The following is a 20,810-nucleotide window of genomic DNA, read 5'->3' on the forward strand; positions in this document are numbered from 1 at the left end:
CAGCAGTCACATCAGGAGTTGAGATGTGATTCACTTGTGTTTCCTGTGACCAGTCGCCCAGTGAAAGCTGCTACGGAAGTGTTGGATTTGAATGAAAGCCCAGAGCAGACCTGCTTCGTTTTCTTTCTAGTTCTGTATTAGCCCTGAGCGCTGCCATTGTATTTCTGCTGGGTGGGGGTGGACTGGACTATTGTACGCTTTTGAAGAGGGTGGTTTCAAACAATACTTTTAAACAGAGCTCATTGGCAGTTCCTCTGTCATTTGTTTACTCGGGCGTTCCTCTTTGATTTTAATCTCGCTTCAGTTCTTCATTCAGCAAACCAGGAAACCATCTAATGCAGACAATGTGCATTTTAACATAAAACGTTGCTCATGAACTCATATTAAATGTAATAAAGATATAATGATAATGTAATATGGCAGTAAAACCTCTAACGTGCTTTCTAGGAAAATTAGCTGTTAATGATGCTGTAAACCTTGATTGTGTTTATGACACACAAACATGTACTAATCATCATGTAATGAGGTCTAGTGTCATCATTGCTTTTCTCACACACTCACTATCTGCATCTAAATCTAAATCTAAATCTATTCGTTTTTAAGCAACATTTTGAATGCAGGATTTTTAATTGTAATAGAGTCTGTTTACACTGTGGTATTGTTATTTTTACTTAAGTGAAGGATCTAAGTACTTCTGCAGTAACGGCTGCTGGGAGTGTTCAGGTGTTGACATTTGTGCTACACAATAGATTTATTATTTAATTAAGTCAAGTCAATTTTATTTGTATAGCACCAGTTCACAACAGAAGTTATCTCAAGGCACTTTTCAAACAGAGCAGGTCTAGACCTTCCCTTTATAATATTATTTTACAGAGACCCAACAATTCCCACCAAGAGCAAGCACAACAGTGGCCAGGAAAAACTTCCTTTTAAGAGGCAGAGACCTCGAGCAGAACCGGACTCAGGCTGGGCGGCCATCTGCCTCGACCGAGACTTAATTAGAGAAAAAATCCTGATCTAAAGTCTTTGAAAGCCCTCAGTGTATCAGTAACTTGTACCTATGAACTGTACCCATGATTGTTGTAAATTTGTGTAATCAAAGAAGCTGCTGCTCATCGCATGCAAACCTGATTTTTTACTGTATGAAAATGCTTATAATTTACTTCACAGTCATTTGTTTAGCTGCCACAATCCTCCCTCAGCGCCCTCAGCCTCCAAAACCTCTTGGGATTTTCTAACCCAGGACAGTACATCCTCCATTTGCCATGGCAACAGGACCAAAAAAAAATCATTCGCCACACCTCTGCCTGCTCTTTATCCACCAATGATCAGTTCAGTTCATCACGGATAAGAGTCACCCTTGAGTTGTTTTTCTGTCTTTGTTGCATCCTTTTCAAAAACCTGTGTGTTTTGATTGAATAATTATCTGCAGTTGTGTTTACAGGCGTTTCCTGTCAGCAGCATCCACTATTGTGACACACAAAGGGACTTTAGGACTGGGTGGAGGGGCCGGGGCCACAGCTCAGAAAGTCTCAGTGTCTCGGTTGTCATGGGGCCCGTTTAAACAGTGTTGTAAAAGCAGCATGCGGAGTGACATTCAGCTTCCAGGCAGTTGTAAGCTCTTCAGATTCTGTCGCACATTGCATTTCCCTCCGCCTCGGACAATGTGCTAATAATTACAGGGAGCCCGAGGCCTGTGTTTGCATTTAAGGGAGACGTAGTGCAGTGGGAGGGATGTAAGCAGCAGCAATGATTCAGGCTCACAGATGTAATTAATGGAGGCTGTACACTGAGAGAAGTGCTTTTTTACATCCTTTAGAAAAAACGTGGTTTCAACAGAGTCTTTGCCCAGTGAAATATGTAAATAAGAGCAAGTGGAGAGACCTTATACTTGCATAGAATATGAAATATGAAAAGCTGTATGTACTGTAAACTTAAGGCCTTATACACAGATTTCCACTTTGCTTGTGTATGAGGTGTGGCTTGTATTTAATTGTTTTAATTTTTTTAATTTCATTGATGCACTGCTCAATATCTTTTTGTATCATTACTACGTGGGCTAAAAATGTCTATAAACTGATCTTTGGTACTACAAACGACCTGAAATAAGTAACAGAAAGCTACATTAATATTTCTTCATCTACAGAAAGACTTTTCTTTTATAGATAAAGACGTAAACTGAGTTGTGTTTTCGTTTGTTAGAGGAAGTGACATGCTGCAACCTTCCTGTGTGACACATGGAACTTCACAGCAACAGATGGGCACAATGAGATACAAAAGATTAACCGCAAACTGTACAAGAGATAAATACAATAGACTGTCTGTCAGGGCCTAAAACAAAACAGGGTTAGAACAGGGTTAAAGTATTGTTATTCTGAAGGGAATGATGTGTCTGTTAAACAGCTTGTAATTACCTGGACTGATTTTCTGCTGTGAAACTGAAAATTGTACAGATACGATCTCGAAAACCACGACTGCTTTGAATATGAGGCCAAGAAGAGTAGGATCAACAACATTTTACAGAATATCTCAAGTTATTTCTCAGCTCCTTCAGAACAGTGATGAAACAGTCAACGAGTGTCACTACGCCTCAACTCATGTTGTTGTAATAAACCTTGTTGAACCCAGGTTAAAGGTTGCCATTCACACATTGTGTAATTATTAATAGGTCTGCTGTGGAATTGTATCAGACTGAGGAGGGAGTCAATTATTCTCTCTGTCTCTCTCTCTCTCTCTCTCTCTCTCGGCAGCCTCCCACTCACACAGATGCAGAAATAGAGTCACCACTACAACTTTCATCCCTAAATAACACACAACAGTAAATCCAAAAATAACCCACCACACACAGCCTCCCCACCAGCTCTTATTAATGACCTGTCTGACCATCTGCTTTTGTGTGAAGCACTCAGCACAGCTCAGACTCGCAGCTGTGTGTGTGTGTGTGTGTGTGTGTGTGTGTGTGTGTGTGTGTGTGTTGTGTGTGTGTGGCGTATGTGCTCCAGTCATGTACATGTATGGCGGGTTGTTGGCAGGTGCTCCGTGAAGCTCAATGGTTTGTTAACGGACTCAGTGTGTTGACAGCAATTGTCTCAGCTCATGATCTATAAATAAAGTTTCATATCACACACTGAGACAATGTTATGTTATTTCTCTGAAGATTACAGTTTTTAAGTGTTCCAGTGTTTTTTATTTAGGTTATAATGTTTTGTTCTCCTTGTGAATATTACATTTATTCGGTTCTTTTTGTAGATTGTGATGGAACATAATCAAAGATGAATTCAAACTGAAATACTGGAATACATAAAGTGTACTGACTAACCAACAGACTACAAAGGTTAATCTTGTCACAAGTTTCTTTGGCCCATTTCTGACTCTGATTTGGCTCAAAAGTTATTTCTATGACTTCCCTATCTTCCGCTTGTCACATGATCTCACATCATCTTTTCTTCTCTTACTCAGTGATGTGCTGTAATCAAAATGCCCGTATTTCAAAACTAGTTGCATATGCGTGTGACTGTGTATGAGTCAGTTAAAGCTATTATGTACATTACATACAATCAGATGACAGTGTTTATAATGCCAGTTATTCTCAGTGTTTTGCAACAAACCTGCTTGTGTATGCAATTAGTTTTCCCTGTAGGGAGCCAAAATCACTGGTAGACCCTGTTGTATGCGAGTGCCCGTAGAGAATGAGAATATGCTGAGCCATCTGCAGCGTCATGACTGTTCCATGCAGGAGACGGCCTCCTCATCAAGTACATGGGGTGTGATGTCTAATACACACACAGACACACACCCTTCAGGCATGTGTACACTCGTGCATCACATGTAGGACAGGTAGGCCTTTTGTAACAAGCTCGGCATAGTAACGCTTACATACAGTATATGAGATCGTATCATGACTCTATTCTTTGTTTCATAGTGGTTTAATAACTGTTGTTTCTCTGTTTGGTGTGCATTGTATCCAAAAAACCTTTTGCTTCCATCTGAACTTTAAAATACAAACAGGGGAGACGCCGTTGCTAAATGACAGAAATACCTTTTCTTTGTTTGCTCTTGTCTCTATGGCAACATTGACAAAGACTCAGCAGCAGATGGCTGTAGCACATCTAAGTGGTCTGAATTGACTGTCTTGACTCCTGTCTCTTACCTACCATTCTTCTGCCAAATATCTGGTCTCATCTTTTACATCATGGTCAGCTGAATCCAGATTGCAGAGGTAGTCCCAGGCGCATCTTTATGTCACAGATACACTGACATTCTGGGTATAAATCATGGAAACAATCCAGACGTCATGTTCAACATGAACTCTTGTCTGATGGTGAACAGTATGTGAAACAGGCTCCTAAGCAAGAAATACCAAAGTATAAGGAGTATCACGCAATTACATGTATACATGGTGTACGTGTTTAAAAAGAGTGTTTTCTAATCTATTCGTCTTATCTGTTTTTATTAATGTGATTTATTCCTGTGGCTGTAACCATTTATTTTTTGGTTGTTATTACATGTATGTACATATTTATCATTTGAGAGTACATGGACTATACTGTATATGTTTATGTTAGGAAATCCACAGATATTCCAAATGTGCAGTAGTAGAGGTAGAGTTGCTCCAAAAAGGTCCTTATTTGTATATATTTGCATGAACATCCACCTCTAAATTACCAGTGGCCACCCCTTCTCCTATGTTTTGCTTGACTGCCAAAAGCTGCATAACGGTAACAGGGGTAATGCATTCCACATGTGCACAATTAGGCATACAGTCTGATCTGTGATTTGCTCACCAAATATGGTTTCTAGATAACTCGTGTGATGCAACAAGGTTGTTCGCCACTACACACTGTGGCTACGAACAGACAGGCTACAAATTCCTTTGCAATTTGGCTGCTTAGATTCCTTTTATTCATGCTGGTGACATAAATGTCAAAGCAAGCTGCCATAAATGGAGATTTCATATACCGCTGACTCACTGAGTTGAACTACTGTGAAGAATTTACTATTAAATATTTTGTGAACTGTGAAGGCAAACACAACCAGCAACAGCTAGTTGTGCAAGCCAGCAGAGATCTTATGCTAACGCATGAGAACTTATCTGTCTGATGAGGCCATCATAGAACAAAGTCTCTTTTTTAAATTAATTTAATCAGTTTCTCTTCATCGCTTCAACTGTGAGATGATGTGGATGACAGAACAGATGACGCTATAGAAAGACAGTCTTTACATAAACAGCTTCCTTGCCTATTTGTGGCTGTGGGGTGATGTTGTGAGCGGAAGACAGTTTATTAACAGAAGAGCACTGTTTCAACTCTCTATGACAACAAGCATCTGTTCTGTTAAGTATCCACATGCAGGTTCATGAAACCCTCCGTCTGTGCTATGGCTGAAACTGTGCTATGGCTGAAACTGTGCTATGACTGCAGAGAAAAGCTAAAAGAGAATTCCTCTTTTGAGGATTAATGAAGCACTATATAATCATTAATTGTATTACATCAGATAGAGTTGATTATCTGATATGGAATGGCTTTTTTGTGCTTTAAATTTCTGGTTAGTTGAGACAAGTAAATAATCCCCACAGTCCAAACTGGATCCTTGCCCTGCTGATTGATTATTATGGCCATAAACTATGCAAATTTAGGGGAGCAATGAGGATTCATTCTCCGTGATGGAGGCCAAACATATTTTATAGTTTAATGCTGAAATTCAGCCAAACAAGGACAGAGACAGCCAGAGAGAGAAAATACAGGGCACAAGAGGCAGAGAAAATGGGAGGGATGGAGGGAGAGTGAGAGAGAGAGACAGAGAGTGAGGAGGGTGTGACCTTAATCCCAGAGTGGGAAAGAAAGAAAGTTACACTCATTCAACCATGCACACACACACACACACACACACACATCTGGTCCATCCAGTTTTTACTTTGTATCTCAGGCGAAATGTATGTTGGAGTTTAAACTTGTGATACATTCAGTGAAACTTGTGCACTGCTGTGTACCCGTATGATGTGAGTCAGCACTCCAGCTGGTTGATTAGTTACTCTGTGACTGCAGTGTTCTGTCATTCATACAAAGAGGGTGTAGTTGTTTGGTTTGGTTTATAGTCTTGTATAGTCTTGTAGGTGCAGTACTCTAGCTAATATGTGAGTGAGGGCATGACATTTCCATTTTCAAGTTGCAATTTTATCTTCAAATTTGCACAAGCAAATATTTGATATGACACTGACATATCCGATAGCAAGGGGCAACTATCACCACACACTGCAGAGTAATGCAGAATTCTGCATGGCACCTCTGTGCCTTGCCCTGCATGCAAGCCACTACATGTTACACCACCCCACCAGAACAAAGGGTAGGCTACTGTTCCAGATGAAGGCAGCCATGTCACTGTGGAGACTGAACAGATTCTGTTACTGACACCCCAGATCTGGGTTCAGTCCAAAAAGCCTGCAGCAAAGGTTTTGCTTTCTGTCTCATCAAATAGCAATGAACAGCAAACAGGATGTTGGAGGAAAATGTGACAAGTATGTGACACAGCTGTGTCTCCTCCAAACTACAGACCACAATCAGCCATGTGGGTGTGAATGGACTAATGCACAGGCGGAACTGATGTTTAGACACACAAATTGGTGTAAATTGTTTCATTTGACCAATTTCATAAGACTGGAAAGTTGTGCTTTGCAACTGAAGTGCACTGCCCTCATGTGGTCAGCGTGGTGAGTTAGTGCACGATATTCCTTTCTGTGTGTGTGTGTGTGTGTGTGTGTGTGTGTGTGTGTGTGTGTGTGTGTGTGTGTGTGTGTGTGTGAATGAGTGAGTGAGTGAGAGAGAGAGAGAGAGAGAGAGAGGGAGTGTGTGTGAGAGAGAAAGAGAGGGGGAGATGCAGTGTAGGCTCCAGCCGGCCTATATCTGTCCCCCAACTCCCACATGAAATGCAGACAACAAGAAAAGAGGGTGTCTCGTCTGGGGCACAATGGTGACCCACATCCTAGCTACACCACACCCCCTGAAGCATCTCATTACGTCAGACTCGATAATCACCAACGAGATCAGAGCTATATGATTTCTACACATAAAACCAAACGGTCTATTCTATTACTTTAAATGTACCAGGACGCCTCTACGTGCCAGAGGATGTGGGCACTTCCTCTGGATTTCGAAATGCCTCATTTTTATTCTATCAGTGGGAGCCAGCGTCTCATCAAGGCTGCGTCCATTTCATGTACCACAGGAGTGTTCATGCTTAAATTCATTTGCATATTGAATTGTGAATATGTGTTTTTCTCGTAATCCGTTGTAAAGTATTTACACATCTTTAATAACCCGACAAGAACGCATCAATCCTTGTAGAGATAATTTTGTCAACTATTATAAGATGTGTTTCGAGCGACCACCCCCATAAAATATGGTATAGTCCACTCCCTGCCGTTAGCCGTTGTTGTATCCTATGCTACTGAACAGATTTGTCGTGATACAAACTCGCTACACACTGGAACGAAAGCCATGAAAAGATGCCCCTTCACGGGATTAAAACAATAAAACAGGCAACAAGAAGTCTGGAAAAACTTTGCCGAACTGTGCCCAAACTTTGATAGACTACAACCCAATTCACTTCCCTACAGTTTCGAGTGTGTTAGCATTGTTTTATCTCACCACTATTGCCACTGGACGCGGTTCTTTTTTCTTCTGGAGCAGTCCAGTCTGATGAATTCACCGAAAAAAGACGGAGATGATGATGTGCCCGTTAAAGACCCGGTAAAATACGGCGAATTGGTCATTTTGGGGTAAGTCTCTTGAAACCTAAAGCTATAGTAAAATTGTGTAGGATGGAGAAACGCTCCAGCGGTAAATTAACGTTAAATAGCGGCACCATCAGCACAATAAACCAACAGATGACGTGTGAGTTGGGGTTTAATCCACTGCTCTTATTAAATAACTCGCTCTTATTGTCGTTTTTCGGTCAGAAAATTCTTGATAGTAACACATTTTAGCTCATTTCTCATGTATTGGACATTACCCTCGTTCTCCACTAATATGTGACTGTAGTAATGTTACAAACTAACTTTATGATCCAGAGGAAAGCATATTCTTTCAAACTATGCCATTGTATTGTTTCGGCATCATGTATGGTGCGTTTGAGTGTAAAAGATGCAACATCTGCTTTAGTCATAGTACATGAGGCTATTACCGATGTAGCCGCTTTTTCATCAATGGTTGTAGTGGCGGAGGGGGGGGGTTGCTCTGGCTGAAAATCCCAATGATGTCATACTATGCTGGGTCTGTGATTGCTAAAAGTAGGGCTAAGGTTGATATAATTCTCTGAAAAATACATGCATCTTGTTCATGTTATGTAGTCAGAAAGCCCCTTCGTCTGTTATTACTAATTAATAAAACGTCGCATCCAGATGACCATCCATGCCAAGGAGGGAGGAGGAGGAGAGCCCCTCTACATCACCAGCAGCACACACAAACTCACAGTAGGCAGGATGTGCTGATGACAGCCACCAGCTTCCACAGCATTTCCACCACTACAGCTCCACACTGTGTCTGCAGGGACCAGAAATGCCACAACATACACATATATACACACACACACACACACACATAGTCATATCCAGGCTTACACAGGCCTCCCTCTTGCCCTGCAGAGCTTCCTGTGTATGCCAAAGATAACTGACCTAATGGCCTATCGCTTCCCCTCCGGCTGAACATGGAGTGAAGAGGCTGTAGCCCGCCTGTATCAGAATACTGATTAGTCGTCCTCCTCCTCATCTGACTCTTTGAACAAGCAGTCCTTTACATCCTCAGAGGAGAATAAGGAAATGACAATTTAATGCCAATTTTAGGTTAAGGCCATGCAACTTTACACACAAGCATGCTCTGCGGTTAGAGCCTTAACACTTACTATGCTTCTTTGAGTGTAGAAAATGCACTTGTATTAGCTCACTTTTAAACTATAATGATTGAGGTTTGGTTTGATCTCCCCTGCAAGAGTGATGGCCACAGGCTAGGGGGCTATTATAGGTATCTTCTGTGTGGTTTTGAATCAGGGCTGAGCAGTAGTGAGAGAATAGATGTTGCTATTACTAAAAGACTTTCTTCTGATATTGCTCTTATTCTATTATGTAACATGATTTACAGTATGTTAAAAATGTCACAATCTGACACAGTGCTCTACATTAATATTAATATTATTACATAGGTTATCCCATATCTGGATCAGTAGGATTTGATATGACTCAGGCCTATGACCAATTCAACTGTTCCCCAAACATAGAGCAGGTAACTTTGACTATAGACTCAGGCTGTTCTTTTACCACTTCCTGTCAGATATCATATTTTCCTGGTCTGTTTGGTGTAAGTGTGGTTTGACTTTGCATCTGTCAGCCTTGATGATCACATGCCCGGTGTGGTCGATGCGTGCTTCACTGCGGGCCATGTGATCTTTGCAGTGGCAGCCTGCCATTGCTCATTACCTTAGTTAGCCTGGACACCATGTACAGCACTGCCCTGTCCAGCAGCCAAGCATCGCTCAACTCACCTCTACCCCATAACCCACTCCCATCACTATGCAAACACCCTCTTATCCTCACTGTTTATCTCTCCCACACCTTTTTATCTCACCCGTAACCCCTCTTAACTCTGTGTCTGTCGCATTCTTCCCTCTTACACCCAGTTCCTTCCCTGCCAGCCTCACAGTGTTTTGCTGAGTGCTTGCTTTCACAGAAGCAGCCCTCCTTGGTGACTTGCCCTCAACGAAAATAAACTCTGTGTCGAGGGGCAGAAGGAGTGAATATTTCATATTGTGCTTTACGATGTGCACACATGCGTGATGTAGGCCAGGACTGCCCACAAAATCCTACCTCATGGAGCTGCTCTTCCATCGGCCTTTCCCCCTCGACCCTCTACTTTGTGGTGTATCTCTGCCCTTTTATCTCCATCTCCTCTCCCTGCCCTTTGCTTCATTTAATTCATTTAGCTTTATTTTTTGTCTCTTATAATCATGATAGCTTCTGACTGCTCCTCAGTCTCTGTTTTTGTCAAGGCGCTTGCCTCCTTTTCTCTCTCTAAGCTGGTTTTGTCTCCTGTACCCGCTTATCCTCAGCCCCATTTCATATCTTCTACTCTTTAACCAGACCCCTCAGTGCGCTGTCCTCATGTCTTCTTTTCCTGACCTAGTCCTCTTCTCGTCAGACGGGGTTTAGTTTGAAGAAACAGGCAGGGCCATGGAGGGAACGGGTAGCACTGAATCATCTTCTTTGATTGGACTCTGCATTTAAAAAAAATATCACAAGTAAATGGGGCCTGTTTGAAGGTTTTTCCAGGTAACATGCCCAACCCTCTCGCCAACACCCCGCTGACTGCTGTTGCCCATATTAGATGAATTTTGGCCCTCAGGTTAATTAAAAATATATAGTGTCAAGAAACGTCCCTTGGAAACTCGCAAATTTAACCACTAAAAAAGTTTATGGATCTTTACTAACACAATGAAATGCTGGCACTGAAATTGATCAAATGTGTGTCATGTTAATATAAGAAAGGGTGATCTAGGAAAAGGAATTTTCACTTTCACTTTGTCAGATTAGAAAACTGATCTTAATTCCTGGCTACTTGTTTAATTAGTGTCTTATTACTTCAGATTTTTTAATGGTTGTTTTTTTTCTTCAAATTGTAATTGAGGAAGTTTTTAGGGCTGCAACTAACAATGATTTTCACTGTTGATTAATCTGCTTATTATTTTTCTGATTCATTACAGCTCTGGAAAAAAAAACAATAGATAACAGGTCCTCAGTCCCGGTTTAGAGTAGATATAAAACACAACAGGTAGAAGAAGATGCAATACAGTCCAAAGCCCAAAGATGTTCAGTTCAAATTCTAATATATTTACCTTTTTAAAAAGCTGGATCAAGTGGATTTTTGGTATTTTTGCTGAAATAAAAAAAAATTCTTAGATAATAATCAGCATTGTTGCTGATCAATCTTCTGTCAATCCACTAATTGATTAATGGACTAAACATTTCAGATGTAGTTCAGATTAACAACTCTGCTAGTGCACTGTCTTGTATTTGGGAGTTTTATTCAGATCTTTAATCTGTTGATTCTGTTATCAGTTGATCAGATATATGTCCAGTCATCAAGAGGGATGTCTTAAAATGTTGATGTAGTCTCACCAGCAGCACAAAGTATCTGATCTGTAATGATATAAAATGAAAAAAGGAGAGGACAGTTTTGCATTTGAAGAGCTATGATCAGCAGTTGTCAGTATTTTCATTCTATGAATTAATTAATCAAATTTAAAAAGTGTTAGAGATTGTTTTTTTGTTTGAAAGACTGATTCATCAAGCAAAATCACAGATTCAGAGCTACATCACACAAATCACAGTAAAAGAGGCAGCAGTTTCTTCAGCCCACTCTGCGAGACTGTGACACAGATCGCAACAGAGGCAAACCAGATGTCTTCTGATCTGATCCAGTTTGAAGGCCAGTAAAAGCAGAGTTATTGTCCCTCTCAGAGTCTTCTTGCCGTTGGGTATCCTCTGAATAGTTTTAATAAGGACCATGCCCTGCTGATTAGTCAAAAACCTAAAACCAGAATACTGCCTTCTGTGTGAACCCAAAGTGTGAAAATGATGTTCGACACGGCTTCAAAAAAATGGAGGACAACGTCCGGATTTAAGTCAGCACCAACGCCAGAGAGGAGTTAACACCATGTCACACAAAGTTTCATTAAAACACGAAAACTGAGATCATCTTTCCAAAAAAAGATTGATATTGAATTATAAACGACTCAGGGTCTAGAATACATTATTAACCACTTTAATAAGAAGAATCTAGATTTTCATGTCTGCTTCTCGTAAAGAACACACACCTTCAAACTAGTATTCAGAAACCTAACGAGAGTCCTTAGTCAAAGTTGTATGGTTAATGGTATTGTGTAATGGTGATGGGAAAATAGTCCAGTCCTGCTGAAAATGCTTTTCACTGTGGAGAGAGGTTAAACAAAGAGCAAGCTCCTGTACTGTATGCATGAGCCTCAAGTACATGCTGAGTGAGGGAGATCAAGTGGTGTTTGTCCTGTTCATTGAGGTTCAGCAGTTCAATGTGAATCACAAGTGGCCTGAGTGCAGGCCACTTTTTCATTTCAAAAGAATCTGTGATGATATAGCTGAAAGATCTTCAAAATCAATTAAGCTTGCACAAATCCTTGCAGCATTTTATTCATAGCCCTAGTTTTCCAACAAGTGAAACTTAGATAAGTACAGTAGTCAAACAATAGTAGCAAGATTCTCAATAAAGTTACTATGTGTACTATTTACTATATGAACTATGTGCATGCTGTCTCGAACTCTCTGAGTTGTTTTCCTTGATGTAATGTCCGTGCTTCCGTGTTCTTATTTTTGCCCTGTGCTTGTTTTTGTTTGTCTTTCTCCAGGTACAATGGCTCTCTTCCAAGCGGAGACCGGGGGCGCAGAAAGAGCCGCTTCGCTCTGTACCGAAGGGCCAAGGCCAATGGTGTCAAGCCCAGCGCTGTGCACATCCTCAACACACCACAGGACAGCAAGGTACGTGTGTGAGTGCATGTTTGCCTTCAGTATGTTTTTCAGTGTGTAACATTAGTTTCCTTCCTGTGAACTCCCTGTTGTCTTTCACAACTGGAACAGAGGAAGGATGACTAAGCATGTAGACTGACTGACTGTGTGGTCTGTCTTTTTGTGTGTGTGCGTCAGCTTACATAGATGGTGATTGCCACATGATGATGAAGAAACATTAAAATATATTTTTATCACCATGAGGTCATTGTCACATGCTGCTATCACATACAATTTGATACTATTTTTATTTCCAAGTCATGAATGTAGATGCATTTTATTTCCTTTTTAGCAACAACACGTTTTCAGTCAAGTGTCTGGATCGTCAAGAACATGAAAGTCGGTTCCAGAAGATGAGCGCATCAACTCATGTTGCTTGTTGCCATTGTTGTTGCAGGCTGTACACAGCAGGGGGCAGCACAGCATTTCTTTCACTCTGTCCCGGAACCAGACAGTGGTGGTGGAGTACTGCCATGACAACAACACAGACATGTTCCAGGTAACGCACTAAAGGAAATCAAGAAAGCAGGGTCAGGTTTTTCATTCATCCTTTTTAAATAATGGTAGGTTTTACAGCAAAAAGAATCCAGATTTGTGATCACGAGCTCCTAAAATATGCTGTTATGTAAGGTCTTCAAAGTAGCTTCTGCTGTCAGTAGATTATTTTGGTTCAGAACCATTAAGTATTAAAAATGAAGGCTTGTGCGGAAAATCTCCAAGAGAGTCTATTTTTACACTCACAGTTTTGCTCTTATAATAGTATCACAGACTTATTTTATTTACAAAAAAATTACCAACAGTATTAAAAGCCACAGTAACATCTAAAATTTGCTATTCAGTGTACACCAGTATCAATTTTGAATATGACATTGATAAGCATTTGTTTTGATTATTGGTATCCAGAAAGTATTTCTCTGTGTTGTCCCCTGCAGATCGGACGCTCCACAGAAAGTCCCATTGACTTTGTGGTGACAGACACCTCCGGAGGGGGAAAGGAGGGGGAAGACCCTTCCATTGCGCCGAGCACGATCTCACGTTTTGCCTGCAGAGTGGTGTGTGAACGCAACCCACCTTACACTGCACGCATTTATGCTGCAGGCTTTGACTCTTCCAAAAATATCTTCCTAGGGGTGAGTAAACTGATAATCCAATCAAAAATATTTTTGGATTTTTTGAGTCAGTATTGTAAGTAATTTAAAAATGCTGATGCAGCTGAAACAATGATTTATATGTCCTCGTGTCTGTGCTATCACAGGAAAAAGCAACCAAATGGAAAAACCCTGATGGGCACATGGATGGCCTGACCACCAACGGGGTGCTAGTGATGCACCCAGAGGGGTTCCCTGAGGACCCCAAGCAGGGGCTGTGGAGGGAGATCTCTGTCTGTGGTGATGTCTACGCCCTGCGAGAGACACGCTCTGGACCCAGCCGGGGCAAACTGGTGAGTTTCCATGTCCACACGTTGCTCTTTAAGTCCATCAAGGTTGCATGGTTTATTTTTGGATTGATGGTAAGTGTGTGTCTGTCAATGCGTGAACTTTTCCAGGCAGAGGGAGAGAGCAGTGCTCTACGAGACGGTTCCCTGGTTGACCTGTGTGGTGCCACCCTGCTGTGGCGTACAGGGGAGGGGCTCATGCGGGCTCCCACCCTGCGTCACCTGGAGGCGCTTCGCCAGGAGCTTAATGCATCCAGGCCCCAGTGTCCTGTAGGCCTCAGCACACTGGCCTTCCCCAGCCTGCCACGCAGCCACAGGTGGGGGCTACAGTCTGTAGTAATTGACAGACTGCTCCGTCATTAAACAGTGTTGATATTCTTCATTAAAAATAGTGCCAGTACTTAATAATCTGTTGTCAATGTGTTACTGCAGCCTTGAAGAACGTCAGCCCTGGGTCTACCTCGCTTGCGGCCATGTCCACGGACGCCACGACTGGGGCCAGAGATCTGAGGGAGAGGAGGAACCAGGAGAGGGCGAGAGCTCCACGGCCCGCCGCGAATGTCCCCTGTGCAGGAGCGTGGGGCCCTATGTGCCCCTGTGGCTGGGCTGTGAACCTGCTGTGTATGTGGACGCCGGCGCTCCTACGCACGCTTTTGTGCCGTGTGGTCACGTCTGCTCAGAGAAAACAGCCAGGTACTGGGCTGAGACCCCGCTGCCCCACGGGACCCATGCCTTCAGACCCGTCTGCCCCTTCTGCTCCACTGCCCTCAGCTCCCCCGGCTGGACACGGCTCATCTTCCAGGGCCCCATCGACTAGTCGCTACAACACAGCAACCACTATCACAAAAAAGATGCCCGAGCTTCATTCATGTTGCACATGTTGATCAGGACGGAAAGGTATTGATTTGGAATGCTTAACGATAGTTTCACATTATTAAAACAGGTGTAATCTACAGTCAGTAATCTATATTTTTACTGAATGCAGCTCGGAGCTGAAGAATCCTTCCCCTTGTTTATCCTTCAGTGCTCGTTAATTGCTATGAGATCAGGCGGATAGGTGATTAAATCATAACAGAATAATCAATACTGTGATCATGAGAAAAGTATTTACTCTAAACTCTATATGGTGTCCACTTCTCTGTCATTCAAGAGTCTGCTGTTTTTCAATCCAAACAAACACTACACCAGCTGATTTACCCAACCTCCAACAAGACAAGCAACACCGGGTATACACAGGAGCTTAAATGATGTTTCTCACCCCATGACAAACAATTATTTCACTCCATCCATTATCAAGTGGCGCAGCCTTCCAGTCATTATACATTTCATATGGAACATTTAGACTCTAACAGTTGTGTTTGTCAGTTTCAGAAACCATGTAGGAAATGACAAGTAGCTTTTCTGCACTCAGTGATACACCACTTCTGACCAGGTAGTCTCCAGTTATAGATGTGTAGTATTGCACTTTTTGGCCTGCACTTTGATATCCAACCACTTTGGATTTATTTGCACTCATTCTGACTTCTGTGTTTTCTTCCTGAACGGCCAGCTGATCTATATTTATAGCTGTATTCAACAGGGTGTATAAACTACTCATGGTAAATGTAGGACATTACAAAGGAGGGATCAAAGGATTGTGCTTCCATGCAACATTTTACATTTCTAGTGTTTCATGAAGAGGAAATTATTAACCATTGTTAAAACCAGGATATGTTTGAGTACATGCAGTTTTCACCTTTTGTACTCACATATGCTTTTAGTGTGAAATCTATGCACAGCCCCCCCATAAATGAGACCCCATGTGTACTATTAGATTGGAATGAAAACCTGCAGACTCTTTGATTAGCACTGAATGACGGAGGGAACACAACATACTGCATAAGGCCAGGTCTTATCCGGATTATCAAGCAGCCAGAGGATAAACAAGGGCTGGGAATAAAACTGGGTATAGTCCACTTCATAACTCTCTAAAGCAATAATAGCACTCCCATAGATAAGCTATATGTTGTGCTATGTTTAGCCAAGTGTTAGGTCAGCAGTCACTTCAAATAAGGCTAAAATGGTTTCCAGGTTAAGGGCTCAACCAGAGGCGTGTTCAATTCCATGATTTATTTTATTTCCAGATGGGGTCTTACGCCAGGTATCAGAGTGTGTGTGATGTAACCAAAGCCCTAGAATTTAAAGATGAGCAAATGAATCAGTGACTAAATACCTGACATTTATTTAAATACTCATTTCGAATGCATAAAGTAGCCTCTGCTGACTGGAATCACCGTGTTTAGATCAGCACAGCAGCCATCACAAACACACATATGGTATTGTTGCATTAATTTGAACACACTTCTGGTTACTGAATTATGCTAAACAGGGTCTACATTAGTGTGATAGAGTGTCAGAAAGGTTTGACCTTGCATAACCTCAAAAGAAATCCTTTTTTTTTTGTTTTAAAGAAAACTATTTTGTTAAGAAATGGGGAGGGATTTATTTGGGGAAGTGGGAGGAATTCTTTTAGATGTTCAGTGTTAAAAAAAACAAAAAACAACTATTTTTCTAACTGATAATTGGTTTTAGTTAGCTGTTGTTACTCAGTGTAAGCAAGTTCTGTATGTTTCCGAATATTATAGTGTGGTAGATGTAGGAGAGCTTGTGAGTGAGAAAACATTGCCAACACTGTGTCCAACAAACACACTTAACACACTGCTACCGTGAAACATTGCCCAGACAATGAATGTAGCCAAATACTCAGGCTATATTTAGCCTTCCCTGGTGCTCATATTGAATGGTCTATATTGTGATACTATTTTTGTAACTAAATATTATGGTGTAGCTTGGTGAACTAGCTCGAACGAGTCAGATAACTTCAATAATAGCCTCAAGTATGGAAGACGTATAATTGATAATACACACTCACATGGAAATTGTGTTTAGCTTGCATGTGCTGAACGTACACACACACACTATGTACACTACACATACACTTACTCAAAAACTTTGCACGGTGGATTGCCAACCTGTTATTCATGCTGAGAGCATCTGTTGCAGACAAAGATGTCTTCCGAGTCCTCAGCTGTTACAACTGCAGCATTTTTGGGTTTTTTTTGGATGACCGCTCCAAATAAAAAAATAAAAAAATAAATAAAAAAATAGAAAGACAGAAAGAAAACAGAGCCTAAAAAATCCTCATACTTGATAGATGCGTGATGTTTGTGAATGAGACCTATCAATCCCACTTTGTACTACTATGCTAATATTTTCCACCAAACCAATTCACTACAGAATTATGTCCACGTCAACACTTGTTTACATTTTGTATTTAGACTAATCTTGGTACATTTCAAGCTAATGAAAGGCTGTATGCTGTTTTCAGAGCACTATATTTTCCATTTGAAGTCTAAATACAAGATTTAAACTCCCAAGAGTGCGGTGGATAATTGACGTAGTGTTGATAATTACTGTAGCTCAGGATTAGTGATTTCAGATTCACAGCTGGCAAAGCCTGAAGGAAGCGTGATAGAAGACACTTTGAGACAAAAGGTTTCAGAACTGCAAAACACATAAAAAGGAGAACAGGTGTGAGAATAATTAGCTGATGTAAGAGGGATGATACAGCAGGGCAGATCACCACAGGTCTAGGATCAGTCACATACGGGTCTTACTATAAGGGGAACAGGCGATGAAAACACCTCAAGCAGCTGCCCCCTTACTAAGCACGCCAAATCCAGTGAATCCTGCTTTTGAAGTTAATATATACAACAATTAATGTAACACCATTGGCATGTGGATGGAAGAACCGTTGCAGCACCTTTTTTTTCACTTTTAGTTTATGACCTGACTTTTATTTGAGCTAATTTCTCTTTACTTTTCTTTAGCTTTATTCTTTATTTAACTATCTTTGGGTTACAGGTGTCCATATGCAATTTCCTTTTCTTTGTTTTTAGATTTTAGTATTGATGAAAACTTCAGACACATTATCTATTTTAGCGTGGCATCAGGTTTTTTAATACCACCAGTAACATCATTAGCTCTTCCCTAACTTTGTTTTTTTTTTTTTGATTATATGTATCAATTGACCTTCATTCCAGATGGCAAAACCTCAACCTCCTCAATTTATGAACTCACCTTTTATAGGGGAGTGAGTAGCTGACACTTAACCTCACAGTTAATACTGCATTCCTTTAAATACATCTGTGTTATGTACAGCTATTTTGTATTATTTTATATCATAATCTTCTGTAACCGTCCGGTGCACAGACAATCGCTATACACATGTCAATAAACCTGTTAAAAAGATGAAGCTGCTCTGTTCTGTCTCTATCAATTACTTCTGTTCTGTAGAGTATGAAACATGAAGCATTATTATAAAGTCACAAATGAGCTTATTACAGAGTCCAGTTCAGTGTATTTAATTGTAGCAAAAAGCGAAGTGCACGTCATGTGTGCTGGCTCCAGCAGAGGGCGCTCTCTACCAGCTCTGAGGCTGACAGCAGGCCAAATGCACCGTGATGGAGTTGCTTTCAGTTGCATCACCTCTTTAAAATAATCAAGCGTTTTAATGAGCAGTTTTGGCAGTCGTGTTCATCACCACACACATGTGACAAGAAGCTGCAAATGTCTGCAAAATTACAGAACGCCTAATTTAAAATAGCAATTTAAAAGACTTAAGTTCTTCTCTCTGCGAAAGAATTCAGGATGTAGAATGAAAGACCTGCTGAGAGTGGTGTTATTCAGAAGTTTGTTCAAAAATGATTCCACTGGGGAGGAGGCTTTTTCTCTGTCAAAGATTATGAAGCATATTTCATGCGTATCTCACTGACACACTACATTTAATCTCTTCCAAAGCATGCGAGGGAGAAAACCAAAAGCATGCTGAAACTCTATAGAAGAGACTGTGAAAACAAAGTAAATTCTTCTACATGTTAAGACATACTATAATGTTTGGGCTGAGGAGAGTCACTTTCTCTGAATGTTGACAACTGGTGTTTGAAATGTTTAGGATATATACTTTCTTTAAAGCCTACTGTTTCGTAGAATATACTTGCACACACTCTACGTGAGAGTGAAATGTAATTACTGCTATAGTCTGGTTTTTACTCCATCATGTTATAATGGGGAAGGAACTCTTGACATCCTCACTAACAAATTGTCCAAATATTACAGATATTACAGTGGCCTGAAGTTTAAACAAGAGAACAGAGTGACAACTGATGGAAGTGAGACTGTATGGTTGAACCCAGAAATACTGTCTAGTGTTCATTTGATTCATTCTCGATGTCAGTACCGGATCACACCTAGACCCCAGACCCCCACTAGACCCCAAAAACCCCACATTAACTATGGCAGTTAGTTTATGGTTATATCAGGGTTTTAATTTCGTTTGAGAATATGGGAAAAGGCGCCGCTAAAGTATTATATCACCTGACATAAAGACTTTGAGTGCAACACATAATGGCTACATCACAGAGCGACATGTCATTTGAAGCAATTCTGCAGACACCCAAAGCTGACACCAGATGTGTCACACAGATATAAGAAGTAGTCAGGTAGTGTGACTGATCCACTGGAGTGACAGTGTGGTAAAGCTTCTGCCTCTCTGGAGGGCTGACACCTATGAACATTGAAATAGGACATTGATGTGTCGTGATGGGTTGACACATTTGAAGATAAAGCCAGTGTGTGGGCTTTTATGTATGCTGCTTCATTATCTAATGTTGAGGCTTTGTCTTGAAGAGGGGCCTCGCGGCAAGTATTGTAAAATACTTTGAGTGGCCAGTAAGACTATAAAGCGCTGTATACGTGCAAGTCCGTCCAAGCACAGAGAGGGGAGGTACAGGGCTTAACAGGGGCCCAGCAGGTCTTTCTTGCCCTGAGGCCCCTTGCAGGTTTATCCAGCCATGCTGTGTGTGTGTGTGTGTGTGTGTGTGTGTGTGTGTGTGTGTGTGTGTGTGTGTGTGTGTGTGTGTTTGTGTGTTTGTGTGTTTGTGTGTGTGTGTGTCAGGGGATGTAGCATAGATGCTGGAGGCAGGGTTTAGCAATACAGTTGTATTCTCACTGGAGGGATTTGTAGGTTTTGATCCCAGCTAATTAATGTGAAACCCTCAATGGGAGTAATGGGTATCTGTGACCGGGAAGTTTGAAGGGGACTCTCCTGTCCCTGTGTGTGTGTGCTTTCATGCATATGTCTTTTTGTGTGTGTATGTGTGTGTGTGTGTGTGTGTGTGTGTGTGTGTGTGTGTGTGTTAATCATTGGCTCTGAAATCTTTGCTCTCTGTGGACTCACTTTGAAGGTAGCAGGGGGCGTTCATACCATTGTTCATCAATCCACCCATTAACTACAGACACTGGGAAACTTTAATTAAGCTGGGGCCACAGATGATTAATTAACTTTAAGACTTTCACTTCTTTTTTCTTTCCTTATACACATTTCACTAAGTCACCAAGCCATAGAAAGTGTTAATTTAGCCACATAATTTACAAATCCAATTAAAGCCAATATTAAGGCACCACAAGCTGCTGTCCTGTGTTCTCCAGTCTTATAACATTATTCTCTTTTGTGGCTCGACTGGCAATGGATGCCTTCACATGTAAGCCGAGCAGAATGTATTAAACAGGGGTTAAGAGTTGTAATAAGTTTGATTATTTTATGGAGTTTATTATGCTGTGTTATCCTGTTAGGGAGGTGATGTTGTGGCAGTAGGTTGGTAATCCGGACTGTCTTGTGTCTCACAAAGTAGTCTCCTGCTCTGCTGTCGTCACACAGTTTGTGAAGGGAGGGCCCAACCTGGATGTGACTGGGTG

The 20,810-nt window shown here is 41.3% G+C and overlaps 1 protein-coding gene across 1 annotated transcript; it reads left to right on the forward strand.

Moving 5' to 3' along the window:
- Positions 1-7,430: 7,430 nt before the first annotated feature.
- Positions 7,431-18,305, forward strand: LOC111672708 (E3 ubiquitin-protein ligase pellino homolog 2). The gene is made up of 7 exons (XM_023430245.2): positions 7,431-7,774; positions 12,424-12,553; positions 12,978-13,079; positions 13,513-13,710; positions 13,836-14,021; positions 14,127-14,332; positions 14,448-18,305. Exons 1-7 carry the CDS (start codon positions 7,695-7,697, stop codon positions 14,830-14,832), a joined length of 1,287 nt encoding a protein of 428 aa, XP_023286013.1. The 5' UTR covers positions 7,431-7,694; the 3' UTR covers positions 14,833-18,305.
- The last annotated feature ends 2,505 nt before the right edge of the window (positions 18,306-20,810 follow it).

The sequence above is a fragment of the Seriola lalandi genome, unplaced genomic scaffold (genome assembly GCF_002814215.2).
Source record: "Seriola lalandi dorsalis isolate HSWRI2012SDOR001 ecotype SW California unplaced genomic scaffold, Sedor1 jcf7180002054901, whole genome shotgun sequence".
NCBI lineage: Eukaryota > Metazoa > Chordata > Actinopteri > Carangiformes > Carangidae > Seriola > Seriola lalandi.